This window comes from Anser brachyrhynchus (assembly GCF_964034855.1).
Source record: "Anser brachyrhynchus genome assembly, chromosome: 2".
Lineage (NCBI taxonomy): Eukaryota > Metazoa > Chordata > Aves > Anseriformes > Anatidae > Anser > Anser brachyrhynchus.
Genome location: NC_137695.1, coordinates 29239060 through 29253915, shown reverse-complemented (window position 1 = coordinate 29253915; position 14856 = coordinate 29239060). Strand labels below are relative to the sequence as shown.

At 36.9% G+C, this 14856-nt stretch overlaps 1 protein-coding gene across 10 annotated transcripts in view; it reads right to left on the bottom strand.

Annotated features, from left to right (window-relative positions):
- PHF14 (PHD finger protein 14) overlaps positions 1 to 14856 on the bottom strand; it is a 164243-nt gene that overhangs the window by 74103 nt on the left and 75284 nt on the right. The window contains exon 17 of one of the 10 annotated variants that reach the window (XM_080578915.1): positions 9876 to 13249. The exons of the other annotated variants lie outside the window; for them this stretch is intronic. Coding sequence (XP_080435041.1) covers positions 13240 to 13249 — 10 coding nt within the window. The 3' untranslated portion in view covers positions 9876 to 13239. Of the gene's footprint in view, positions 1 to 9875; positions 13250 to 14856 lie in introns of those variants that run through there. 10 annotated transcript variants of the gene reach the window in all.

Here is a 14856-nt window from a genome sequence, read left to right as displayed (position 1 = left end):
TATTTCCAAACATGCATTGAGTGAGATAACATCTCCACTGCAGTTTCCATAGTAATCATATATTTACAAGCTTGCATCATAATTCAATTCTTCAGTGTTACATTACAGCATCAAACTGTTTTCTTCCAACACTACAACTTCTATCAAATCAGGATTTAACTTCAGACATTTTGTCTCTCATTCAAGAAGTGATCTTTTTCAGAATAACTTGAGTAACTGAATATTGCTGAATAACATACTTGTTATATGATAATGAAACTGTATCTGAATCAGTATGTGGCAATAGATGTTGCCAGCAATATGCAACTGGCAGGCCAACTTCTTAAAACAGTACAAACCAACATTTCATGAAAGGTGTCTCACTTTAATGAATGACTAAAAACCGAAATACAAATTTTAAATGTTAGTCATAAACGCTGCTTTCTGTTTTAACATAAAACAGAATTTTATATTTAAGGATATACTAAAGTGCCTTTCAATCTCTGTTTAAATGACTAATAGTAGTCTTCCTTATAATACTGTGATACACAGGACAAATTTATCGATGAACAGGTGTATAAATAACCCAAAAGTAACCGTGTGATAAAGTCAGTGAGATGCAACTAAAATTCTCCTGAAACAGCACCTTCTCCAAAGCAATGCATTTACCAAATGCTCCATTTTCACAGTTCACATGCTGTCTTGGTTTTGAAAGTGAACAGATGGGGAGTCTTATTAAATGCCTATATACCCTGACAGCAAAGTTACATAGTATGTTTAATTATTTCACCCAACAAGATGGATTTAACACGCAGAAATGTCAAGCCAACAAAAGAAAAGGCAAAGGCAATGTAAGCACAGACATTCAAAAATCTATTTCAACTATGGAAGTACACAGCAATTTGGTTTAAGGACAGAATGTTTTAATTTTGACTGTGTGAAAATTAGTCTTTCATAACAAAACGTTTTGCTTCTTAAATAATTGAAATGCCTTTTTGCAAAAGCTTTAAGAATATAAAGCCATCTATAGTGGCAGGAACATTCAGTCTGCTGTGACACAGCACGCTCCCAACACATGTTCCCAGAGAACCCTCAACACAACCCTCAGCATCAACCACTTCATCTGCATGATCCCAAAGCAGGCTAAAAGCCTTTGGATTCTGTTCGTGATAATAATTAAAGGTCATCTTCCACACAAAATTACGTCTTGCATAAACAATGTGCAATTAAGACTTAACCTATCAGTAAACTAAGTTAAAAGTATAGCCTCAAGAAAAAGTTTACATTTTATATATTACACAATTTATTTTTCTTATGAGTACTGCCTCTCGCAGTTTCTGTTACTATGAGAACTGTGTACTTTCATTACTATATAAATATACTAACATACTATTAATCTTTCTTATCAAAACATTTATTGGAAATAAAAAACGTCTTTCAAATATAAAGCTGGCTTTTGCTTATTATTGTTACTGTCAAGATACACTGTGAGAAATACTTTAATTAGGAGAGTTATAATACAATGAATTAGATTATTAGATTCACAGCTATTAAAAAAGAAAAAATGAATAGTCTTTTACAATCAAAAATGGACCAAAAGACAAAAGGTGGAAAGAATCCAGCTTCCAGTTCAGTATATTAAATAACATCTAAATAACTTCTCTGTTTGTTTTTATGGAAAAGCAGACAAAGTCATTTTTTTGGCTTGACTTTATCATGGGGGAGAGATGACTTCTGACAGGAAAATCTAAATTTCATTCCAATGTCTAAATTTTAACAATCAACAGTCACCGCCATGGTCTAAGGGAGCTGCAGAGCCACTGGACTGTATGGTGTCACACCACTGTTAATGAAAATGCAGGCTTAGGCAACTAAGGTAGACATCCGTTATCGATGGTTTATTGGTACCAGCGAAGCATTTAGAACCTCCTGTGTGACTTTGATGTGTTAAGATCCAAGCATGACTATCAGAGTGCCACAAGACAAGCCAAAGTAGGAATTCTGGTTTCCAGCTCAGCCATTCTATCAAGCTTGTATCTAAAAGGCAAGCTGCTCCACCGCAGGTAACAGGTGTCATGATACCCATTCATCTCAGACTAAAACACAGATTCAGTTGGAAGAGATAAGCAATGTATTTTTCCTTCATTTTAAAAGTAACTACTTCTCTGAGACACATTTATAGGCTTTCTTCCTCCCCAAACTCCCACTACTAAAACCCTTAAAATTGCCTAACAGTTCTGCTGTGAACCATACTAGTCTCTAAAGCATCGCCTCTTTACCAAGCTGCTGTACAGCACAACAGTTTAAAATCTGTACTGCACTTACTGGAATGACTGTGAAATGCAGAAATCAATTAAGACCAGGTTCTATTTATAGTTCAGCCTGAGAAGATTAATGACACTACTGGAATTTTATTGGAACATTGTGTCCAGAGAACAAAGGGAAGTGTAAGTACGGTCTCTTATCACTGCTACAGTTTAAAAATCACAGAAGAATTTACTGCTTCATCATGAACACTACTAAGGGCTGCATCGTGGCTTTGGAAAAGGAAACCTTGTTAAAGGAACTGTGAGGCAGAATCCTAAAGGTAACTCTGACCAGGTGACAGGACTGATATTTACATGGAAATCTACTCACAGATCAGGAATACACATTCCACTGTGCAGATCAGGAAATCCAGCAGGTCTGACTGCTTAAGCAAGAAGCTTCCTACCAAATTAAATGTGCAAAATGAGTGGTGGTAACACATAAGAAATGAAAACAAGTACAAGTTACACAAGAGAAGTATTAAGAAGTTGTTTGAGCACTTAAAAAGACAAAATTCAGAAGCAAAATCCTAGATGAATCCAACGGGAAACAAAAAGGAGTTCTACAAGAATGACAGCAGTGAAAAGTTCAGAGAAAATATGGACTGGTTTTCAAATGACAGCACAGAAGGGGCTGATGTACTTAATGTATTTGTGCCCAACGCCTCAGCCTGCTCAGTAAAAACTTGCTTCCAGATTTCCACGTATACCAGTGTGACATAGGGAAGAGAAGGACAGCTGATAGCAGGAAAGTAACAAGTCAGCATCTACTCAGGCTGAATATATTCATATCCACGGGGATTATCCAACAGTTCTGAAAGGGATGCTTGCTACCTCTGTCAGTCTCCTGCGTAAGATCTAAGAAACACCATGGCAGTCAATACAAAAAATGCTAAGACATGCCCATCTTAAAGAGCTAAGGCACGCTCTTTAAAAAAGGGCAATAAGTAGGAAAAGTAAGGACCTAGAAAGCCATAGGCTGGTCAGCCTCGGGAAAGATCAAGGAGCACGTCCTCTTGGGATCCATTTTCAAGCACGTGAAAGACAAGAAACTAACCCAGAAAAGTTATCAAAGATTAACCAGGGTAGACGGGTTAGTCATGCTTGATCAACCTTACTTACTGCCTTCAATGATGAAATGATTGGTGATGTGAATGAGGGAAGAGCAGTGGTAACATACCAAAGTATGCACAGCGTAAGGCTTTTCAGCCTCCTAAGCATCTGCATTACTAACCTAAGTACAATATTGGATGCATCGGTTGAAAACCAGCTGGACTGCTGGGGTCAAAGAGCAGCAGACAATAATAAATAGCTTGAGATCTGGATAGTGTCCATTAACAGACAAGCTACCACAGGGGTTGATTTCGGGGCTAACATAGATTGCTACCTTAATTAAAGATCATCATAACGAGACAAAATTCACCCTCTGCAAATATGTGAAAGGTGATAACTTAAGAAGGGTGGTTGAAACATTGAACAGTAAAGCTTCAATCTACAATTTGCTCTAGAAACCTGAGGACTAGATCAGTAGAAAACTGTGAAGTTTATCAAGAACAGTGAAATTCTGCATCACGAGGGAATACCTCCATGCATCAGTACAGACTGAGAACCAACTGGCTGTGTCACAGACCTGCTAAAGGAATCGGGAGGTTAAAATCAAACTCTGTATGATTCAGCAGAAGTGGAACCAGCAAATCAAGGGAGGTTGTTATTTCTTTCTACCCAGGGCTAATGAGACTGAGCTTAAAATACAGCATACAATCTGCAAGGAGGGGCTAGGGGATCAGACTCCATTTAGTCCTGAAGAGAGGACACCAAGGGGTGAAACAGGGGGATCCAAGTGCAGCCCACAACCCTTCGAAGAGCAGTTACAACGGCAGTGCAGCCTCAGTCTGACTGATATCGCATGGGTTGACTGACACAAGCTTGGGAGGCTTAAAGAAGACATTAGGAGAAGCTTCTTCATTACAAACAGTGAGGTACTGGGAGAGCTTATGCAGTGAGGGGACTTAAGACTCAGCTTATCGCAAACACAGATTACCTGCCCTGCTATTCACAGTGCTGTCTGAAAGGGAGACAAAGCTATAGGGCCACTGGAGTTCCTACCAACGAACCATTATACAACTACCTTTCTCTCCTTCTAAAGTTTAGTTCTGAATAACCTAACAGAATAATGATTAGGCAAAATAGTTTTAGCTTTCCTGTGCAGTTTGAGATATTAGGTCAACATTTTTTCATAGGAAATTTGTCATCAGTGCCCCTAATTACTGAACCCAGGAGCTGGCCAGCACTGTGGTGACCTCGGTTCCTCAACAACAGTATGGGGTCAGAAAGAGCCTGCAGACCTACAAGCTAGATGGGAAATGGTCAAGCGAGAAATTATAATTTGTTCTCAATATTCTAAGCACTTTCATTTCAGGTGCTGGAAGGTAATCTCTACATCTGCCATCACCTCAAGTATTGCTGACTCCTATGATGAGGATGGCAAGCAGCTATGTTGAAAAAAATTGTAATGCTCAGATTCTGGGTCAGTAGTGGATTTCTGTCAGTTACAATGAATAGCAAGATATTTTTTTTCCCACAGCCCTCTTGAAGACAGCATCTGACCATCCACATGCCAATACTTGATTTCTAAGAGGTGTCCAAGACTGATTTATAATCAGTCTCATTTGCAAAAGCAGCAAAATACTATGCCCCTGATGCCATCCTAAAATTCGAAGGCACTTGTACAATAAAGGCCTTTTTCTTTGATGAAAAGCAATTTTATATTCTACTGAAACCTGGAAAGTATAAACATTTCACCAAGTAAAAGCTGAGAAAAGACTCTGTTAAAACCTTAAAAGTTTAAGTTGTATAACTGTGAAAATACCTAAAGCATATTTGTAGACATCAAAAAAAAAAACTAGTATTACTCATGTATATTTATATTTACAAATCTGCAATAAAAAAAACTTACATATGAAATGGCCTAACTAAAAAGTTCCTAGTTGCATTTACAAACAAAATATGAAGTCAGAAAAGTATGGAAAAAACAATGCATTTGCTTGCTCGCTTGCACAACACACACATATACACACTCCTGTATTTTAAAATATACATCTTAATACTGGGAGGTGTTTTTTGTTGTTGTTATTTTTGTTTCTTGTTGTTGTTGTTGGTTGGTTTTGTCCTCAAAAGGCCAGAAAGTTTTTTCAAAATGCCCAGATCGATACAAAATTGGCTGACTGATGCAGAAAGACAAGATTGATATAGAAAAGCTGGGATGTGTTTCAAAGTACATTTGCTTTACTTATAATGTACATTTTTCATAGATTTCCTATTATAATTTCTTAATAATTTTCAGTCTTCATTTTTAAAACTTCCTAAAACAAGTCTCTGAATGAAAAAGAACTAAGAATAGAATATGAAATACACAAAACCCTTACAAATTACTGTTCCCTTTCAAACTTTTTCTGCAGCATGCAAGAATTAGTGATAGTTTTTCCAAATGAAGCCATAAGTTAACAAATATACATAAACAGATACATTTGCATTTATGTAAGAATCCAGCTATATACAAAAAAATCATACATTGCTTCTGAAAAGAACTATTTACAACAGCAACTGTTAAAAAGTGTCATATAATATTCTGTGCCACAGCTGAAGATTCAGATGTCATCCATAAACCTTAAAAGCAATGACAGACTACTTACTTGTCTTAAACGTTAATAATTAAAAGATTAATGCTAATAATTAACAGATTCTCTACATAATACAACTGATGAGAGTGTACTACGAAGCAAAGAGTTGCAAACACAGAGCATCTAAATATTATATAATAATTTCTAAGAAAACTAAAACAAAATCAGTGAAATAATACCATGATATATGATGTAACATATAAACCATTTTTCCCCTCAAACAACATAAAAGGGGATCTCTGACAAAATTATTTTATTCCGACAAACAGGAAAGTCATGAAAGAGATTTTTTTCAGATTTTTAGCAATGTTATTTGCATTGCAGTCTTGAATATTACTTTCTGCAGGTGCATCACCAACACTGTACAGGAAGCATGAAGTGTGGTTTGTTTCAACTGAATCAAAAGTTGCAGTAACTTTTTTAGATAGAAAACGTTATTAAATATTAAATTTAGATATATTTTTAATATATATTCTCGTTATATTATTTCGTGGCAGTGAAGTCTCTAAAAAGAAATCTAAAGCAAAACAAGTCAGTAGGGTGAACTGATGGCTCACTCAATGCCATGCTGGGTGCAAAATGAATCAAATTATTTTTCCATTTTACCAGTCCCCTAAGCTTTTGTTACTACTGTGGTTGGGCACTTTCAGCCAGATCTCTTCCACAGTACAGTTCCCTCTGAAACATGCCAATAAAACCTATTTAGTGGAGGCAGAAATTAAACTGCTTTTTAATTAGTAACAGGCTTGAGTGCCTTTCTAATAGTGAACTTATAAATTTCTGTCTTCAAAATATGAATTTGGGGACAAAATTTGAAATAAGAGAAGATCAGACATCATTCTGCACAACTTAGGATGGAGTATTTGGCCTTTTGCCTTATCAATGGTCCTAGTCAGTCTGTAATGCCTCTGTACCCCCCCCCTTCCTTTTCACTATTTTTTGTCTCAAGAAGCAAACACCACAGACTGTGAATGACCCATTGGAATGATGGATATATGAAAGGCAAAAATAACGGATACAAAGAAGTTAAAGAATTTGACCTGAAGAAAACTGTCAAGTGCTTGAATCTGTGACTGTGATAAACTGATTTCTGAAATATATTCTTTCTCACTTATTTTTTGGGAACAGCGAAAAATGAAAACATCCCAAATGAGGCCTACAATAGTCTATCTATTTTTCAATTCGTTGTTCAAGATAGATGAAAGGTACCATGTAACATCAAAGAAAGCATATAAAAAAATGGAGACATAGAAACTCAGCCAAACATGTTGTTCATGGAGGACGATTAATCGATATACATTTGATTAGTTAAGTCATATACCCAACATTTTCCTGGATTCAGAAGGTAGTATTTCTAAGCATGCAAACTGAATACATTATAACTAATTACATAAGCTATGCTAATTATGGTTTAGCACTGGCTTCTCATTAATGCTTCCTGTGAAGTGTGTTTTTTCTTGTTCTCTCTTTTAAAACACAAGCATTTTCTTGTCCAATTAAGAGTTTTACTAATATTTTGATCAATCAGGAAAACACACAAACAAAAAAAAACCAACAAAGCAGCAGAATCAATCTTTTTCTATTTGGTGTACTTTAGCACACAGCGAATTTTTCTTCAAATCATAGAGCGATGTATATGAACATAAAAAACACCACAGAGGCCACCAAGTCTAGCTTGTGTTCTACACCTCTCAACTTGTAAGTGATTTTGGCAGAAATTGTTTTAAAACAACAACACTGCACATGCTGATATTCAAATGCTACTACTAGGAAGCCAATGGGAAGGGAAAAAATCACCTTGAAGGAGACTTGGGGATGAACACTTTCTTCTATCCAAGTATCTATCAAAGAGAACTTTTATAAGCATAATACATATCCTCTGCCACACAGACCAATAAAGCAGCTGAACATAAGAAGATGCCATTTTTCAGTCATCCACTGCCCATCTCGGCTCTGATGTCTCTACCATAGCAAACCTCTCTCTCAACATAGACTTCCTATCCACAGCTCCCTCTCCCCGGATCTTTCAACAGTTTTAGTATCTCTCCCTCTTCCAACCATGATCCGCATAGTTTTCTTTCTCTAAGCAGCCCAACTTCTTTCTTTCAAGCCCTGGAACCTAAACAATTTGTATTTTGCTGCCTTTCCACATCCACTTACAGCGATCTCTCAATTCTATTTGTCCTTATTTACCATCCACTCAGGTCCTTCTCCAGCCCACCAATCGCAATCCCACCATGATCTGTCTCTGCATTTGTCACTGGGTACCAGTCTTTTTGCCCAGACAACCACAGCTCAAGGACTCATCTGTCTATGACCCAAAGCCATGTTTCATACAGCACATCTGCATGAGCTTGGCTTAGCTTTACTGAATAAAGAAGTTTAAGATGTAAGAGTACAGAAGTCAAACTGCTAGGTAAGTAAAACATTTCATTGCATCCGTTGATTTAAAATGGTATAAGGTTAAGTGACTCAAGAAAACATAAATAAAAACATGAAAGCCCTGAGAATACAATGGAGAATCTGAAGACACCAGTTCAGCAAGATCAGAATCAACCTGTTCCAAGGAACAACAGTAGCTGAAACATCTCCACCTTACCAATGGCTGCCTGACCAACAGCGATTCATCAGATGTCTGCAGTGGGTCTGATATTCACACAAAAGCTTGGCCCAGCAACACGCTAGTCCTCACCATACATAAACATACAACTGCAATCACCTATGTTACGTATACTCTTCCTGCATCTGCGTATGACAAAAGACGACCAAAGAGACCCAGCAGAGGGCTAGCTACACACTGCCCAAGTTCACTGTCCCCTTTTATTCTTCTTGCGTACCACCTATCCACTCTGCATCCGAATCAAGCAGACTTCATGTACCAGTCACAGGCACCACAGTTAGGCTGGCTCACATAATGCTGCTCAAAGCACCAGTGAAAAAAGATCTGAAAAAGAGCTGTAGCAAGGCTCTGGTAATTCTGAGGAAACTGTTCCTCTCGCAACAATTCTTAAAGGCTTCCAGTTTTCCAGACTGCATCAAATTGACACAGATGTATTTCTTTTCTATCCTTGGGAAAGAAAGGGATGTCTCTGATGAAAAACTTGAATTCACTTTTCTCCTTGAAGACCTACGTGCATATTTGTTGTGCAAATATGGCATAACATATTGGGAACAACAATAACAACCTGGGAAATTCAATGCACTTGCCCAAAATCTCAGAAACAGATTAACATTTTTTCCTGAAAAGAGGCAGTATATCAAGGGTACATGAGAAATATGGAAAATTTTGAGTTGGAATGATTAATGAGTATTACAAGCAGTAAGAAACAGAAAATGGGGTCTGGTACTGCAATTGCCACCACTGCCCAGCATATCTAACTTTCATATGTACCAGTGCCAGCTGCAGACCTTCAGAGTAAGCTTTGATGTGGTTCAGTCATGGACATTTCATTTGAGCATTTCACCATTCCCTTTTTTCGCTGCCTGTAAGCAAACTCTTTATAATTCAATCACTGTATAGAAGTATTCTGTGCATTATTCATGATTCTTGGAGAAAGCCAGTAGTTAGCTTCCACTGTTTTAGAAACAAAAATAGTAATGCGACATTAAGTTGACAATAATAATGTTTTGAACAGTATCACTAACATATAAAGCCCACCAGCTTCACACAAACATTTTCACATATAGTAGACTGAGAAAGAATACTTCAAATACTTTTAACATGAATTGAAATACATTGAAAATACTGTGCTGCTTAATTTCAGAATTTTATCAATCTTCATTACTAAAAATTTAGTTATTATTTCATATACATTGGTTATATGTGAAATTTAAGATATAAAAATGAAGGGAAAAGAATTTTTCCTAAAGCATCTCATTAAACAGTGAAACTAGTTTTGAATGAAAAATGAAGATAGTATTTTCATAATTAGAATGAGACAGATATTTAGGTAGAATAATGTACACAAGCCATTAATTGATTTTCAAAATAAAGAACTGGCCTTTAAAAAAAAAAAATCGTATGTGATTTCTATGGGAAGTAGGACCAATTGAAAAAAGAGAGAATGATAAGTACCAATTACTATAAACTTTATCCACATTTCCTTTCCCACAAGATGCAAAACACGTTGTTATGAACACCCAGCAACCAAACAGACCGGCACAGGCTGATGTGCCATCTTCTTTCAGAGCAGAATTGGGATGAAATGACAGTACACAGAACACAGGAATGCCTAACAAACAGTTTGTAATCACCTATGCTGACCACTCTACACACGTGCACACCCAGATATGCTTATCAACAGCCTACACAGAGATATGTGCTGCTACACACAGGGTGAAAATGAGGCCAGAATAGTTTTGACACAGCTTCGGAATGAATGGCTAACGCACACAAACTATTCAGATCAAGGCTTCAAGAAACTATGATTCGTATCAGGAAAAAACCCTCACAGTTAGGGCTCTTCTGACACACCACAGAAAGCCAGTTCACCCAATCCCCACTTTGTTTGCAATAAATGGGGGAATCCTATCTCTGAGCAGGGATGACGGGGTACAGTTTACCTTTATGGAGAATTGATTTATGTTTTTTTCCCCTCTACACCCAAAGCACCAGTTCTAGGCTCCCCAGCATATGAAAGACAATGGACTTACTGGGTTAAGTACAGCAAAGGATGAATATGAAAATGATCAAAGACAATGGAGCATCTGTCATACAAGGAAAGGCTGAGAGGGCTGGGACTGTTTGGTCTGGAGAAGAGAAGGCTCAGCAGGGAACTCCCTCTAATATCAGAAGCAGTTTTTGTTTGTGTTTTTTCACTTGTTTGTTTATTGGTTGGCATTTGGTGTTGTTTGTCTGTTTTGTTTTGTTTTAGGGTGAGGAAGGTCAAAAAGAACAGGCTGCCCAGAGAGGCTGCAGAGACCCCAGCCTTGGAGGGATTCAAAACCCAGCGAGCCCCCGCCTGGAGAAAGCTGCTCCAGCTGACCTTGCTTTGAGCAAGGGGACTGGAATCCAGCTTTAGAGGCCTCTGCCAATAGCAGCTATTCTGTGATTCTGCCGTGAATAAAAGTGAAAATGGTTCAGACGAGCCTTTCAGAGTTAAAGAAAATTAGTCCTACAGTTTACTTATTGTTCTTTAATGTGAAAAACTAAGATTACCACAGGAGTTTTAAAAGCCCGCAGGTTTTCTTATCTCTTTTTCACAGCTAGAGTTATTAAAAGAACTGTCAGTAGGTACCAGCAGACGACAGGCTGTTTTTATGTAAATTTAAACAACTTTACTATGACTGGTTGCAAAGTAACACTTTTTTTTCCCCATTTCATTTGCTTTTTATATTAAGATATTAAACTGCTGCTTTCCCACTTTTTACATACCAGTAACGGCACAATCTCTCCAAAATGCAGAAACATGTCAATTATCACTGGATTGATTCACAACACACAACTGGACTACTAAAACTGGCACTATTGATTTTATCCATGTGAAACCTAAAATCTTAACAGATACAGCATTTCCTTTAAAGTAGACATTAAATACTTTTTTCCTCGAACGCTTAACATCCCTCCACGGACTCCTACGTTTAACAGTTACAAATTACTTAGTCCTCATCAAGCCAGAAAAATCTAGAAGTTGCTCTCTTTTCCTGTCATTTAGTGTTAGATAGTCTTCAAAACTTAAGCAAACGGATTTATAAATAAGGTTATTCCTGATGCAATTTCTCATCCTGTCGCTGAACTCAGTTTGTTATTCTTTCTGAACATCTTCAAAACTTATCTATTCTTTTTCAGCATTACTTTTTTGGTCACATTGTGTATCATCCTCAAATACCTTCATCCTTCCTGCTCTGAGTCTCAACGTAGTCCAATAGTACTGCAAAAATACATCCCATTAGAAAGTCATGTCCAAAACCGTCTCTATACTGGAAACAAGAAGTCCACTGAAATTCTGACTTTGACTATCAAGTTCATAAAGACAGAGTTTAAACTTTCTTATTATTGTTATTTTAACTGCCTTTTACCAGGCATAAGCCACAAGCCAGCACTCCCACGTGGTTCTGCTGATCTGCATGCTCTGCACTAGATGGAAAAATGCAGACAGGAATCTTATCCATTCTCTTTTATGTTTTATTTGCCTTAACTGCTGAGCAGAGATGGGATATTAAACAAGCGGTCCATATCACAGGGTCCAAAGAGACTTCCATTTTGAGGCCTAGAAAGGCATAATATAGGTATACCTATGAAACAGAAGATTTAACTCCTCTCCTATATTTCCCTAGGTAGCAACATCAGGACCAGGCATAATTTGTCTCTGAATTTTAGTAACAAGAACACTTTAGAAAGCTCTTCAGATTCATGAGATTTTTAAATCCAAGGATAAACCTTGGCTGCCTTTTACACTGAAGCGTGCACTTTTATTCATACAGTTTTTTCTAACCAAATTATAATTAAGCTTCTGCTATGCAATTTTGGTGCTGCTATTGCCAGCTTTTATAGCTGTATTAAATTGTTAGCAAACAACTAAAGGCTGCCAAAACAATTTAATCATACCTATTTCATTTTTAATAGTCTTTTGTAAGGAACAGCTCTGAAGTTATTGTTTAGATGTTATGGTCAGATAAATGGCAACAAATTTTATCAATTATGTTACAGCCATCGGGATTTTTGCAATTAATTTAGGAAATTCTATAAAATGAAGGCTGTTAGCTATCAGTCCACTGGTATCACTGAATTACATTTGTATTTACTACTCTCTATTCCAGCTAAAACTGAGCAATACTTCAAACTTTTAAGTACCAGTACTGCATTCCCCTTTGGCTATCACTACCATTTTGACTGCCTCTCAAAACTCTTAAAACCAGAAATGCCTCATCCAATGTGTTTTACCATATGTGGGATGCTGAAGGTTTCATGAAGTCCTGAAAGTGCTATCAGATGCTACAGGGTTTTTGTAAGACACACCCCACCATTAAAACCCAACTGTACATAATAGCTTTCAGGAAAAGTACAGGGCTAGTTGTCTCTGTTCACTTTTCACTACAAATCTTTAAATAACATAAACTATTTTGGTTTTAGATTTCAACCTAATGTTCCAGATTTCAAGGTTTTTGATTTCAAATGAAGAACTGAAATTCTCAGCCCAGAAATGACTGAAGATTATTTTGACTTCTTGTCACCTCCAGCATGTCTTCTTGACCATCCAATAAATGATGTGACAGCAAACATGTTCCAACATGTTCCAACTTCTTCTCTCTCAAGTGAATCTCTAAATTTGTTTCTAGTGCCCCCTAAAGGAAACATACAATGATACCAATAATTACCCAACACATTAAAACTGGATGGGAGAAGGATAAAAAGAAATGAAGTGCCAAGCTCTGTTTTAGGAGGATAAAATTGTACACAATGCTAGATATAAGCAAGGCTTTTCATCAGTTCTGAAACAGGAAATCAAAAGCTGCCAAAGGATGCATGAACCGCAGCTTCAGACAATTAATTTTTCCTGTCCAACCACACTTATGTGTATTACTTTAGATGTAGACAAGCTCTTGTATGATATCAATGTTTTCCCAATCCATACAAACGTAGCCTTTTCCAAGCGACAAATGCTGACCTTTCAGTGTGCTATGGTTGTTCATACTTTGCTCTCTTCTACAGTAATTTCTAATAATATAAATCAAAAATGACATACGGAAATAAGTGTACTGTGCTGTATAGCTGATGTGTAAGGTCTCTGTGATAGCTAATTAGAAAGAATGCTTTGCTGAATTATCATACTTCAAATGCAATTACTGCAGAGCAACAACATAAATTAACCTTACAGAACAAGGCGTTCAATACTGTTGCTGAAGATACATACATTTCCCTTCCCCCATAATCAGTAAAATTCAATATGAGAAACAATGAACATCTAGAATGGCTTTGTTTTTATCTTCAGAAGAGAATAGTGATTTCTGTAATAGAATTCAAATGCTTGGCCACCCTTCTTCTACTTTCCTAACCTAACTTTTGTTTTCTTTTAATGAGAAAAGGGAAAGTCAGCAAAACAAAATGTCACCATTAAATCATTTCACAGCATTTTGTGTCAGAAATGTAATGGAAAATGCGCACATCACAGGAAAGGTTACTGTTCTTCCAGAACATCTTTTCACTTGGTTCAAGGCACATCTCTCTATGTAACTGTGCAGGCACTACTGATGGTTGTTCTCCCTGGGCTTAATTTGGCAGTTGAAGGATTGTGGCATTTTCACAAAACCACTGTGCAGTGATTTTAGTGGTTATCTGGCTGAAAGTGATGCTATGATTTAGAATAATTACTCTATTTACGTGCAATGGTAAAAGTCAGTTACGACACCATACTCCAGTGTTAGCTTACACTTTACTGCTCCTTTCCTTAATATGGCATCACATCAGAACTCAGAGTCAGAAGGAGAGCAATTTATTGTTCGTGTTCCTCAACAGTAAACTACGTACGGGATGAAAAAGCATTGTTATACTTAGTTTAACTGACAATTCTGAGAAAAGAAGAAAATAAGTGTTCAGCCAGTTAATCAAAGAACAGAAAATTAATTTACGCTTGACCTTTACATTGTTACAACCAGCGATATGAAAAATAGAACATACCCATATTAGTCTCTGCTCAAAGCCTTTCGATATTCTTGAAGCAAACAAGCTTTTTTTTTTTTTCCATATCCTTTCTACAGCCTTTCTTTTCAAAGCTACGTGAACTTACTAGGTGTTCCTCAACATGAAGCCAAAGAGAAGCTTGAAAATTTAGCTGCAACTGTATTCAAGTCAGAATGGCGAAATTCTTGAATTGTATTTTTCTCATCTTCATATGACAATATCCAAAGAACATTTGCTCAAATGACATGACTTCAAGGCAAAGAGCAAGTAT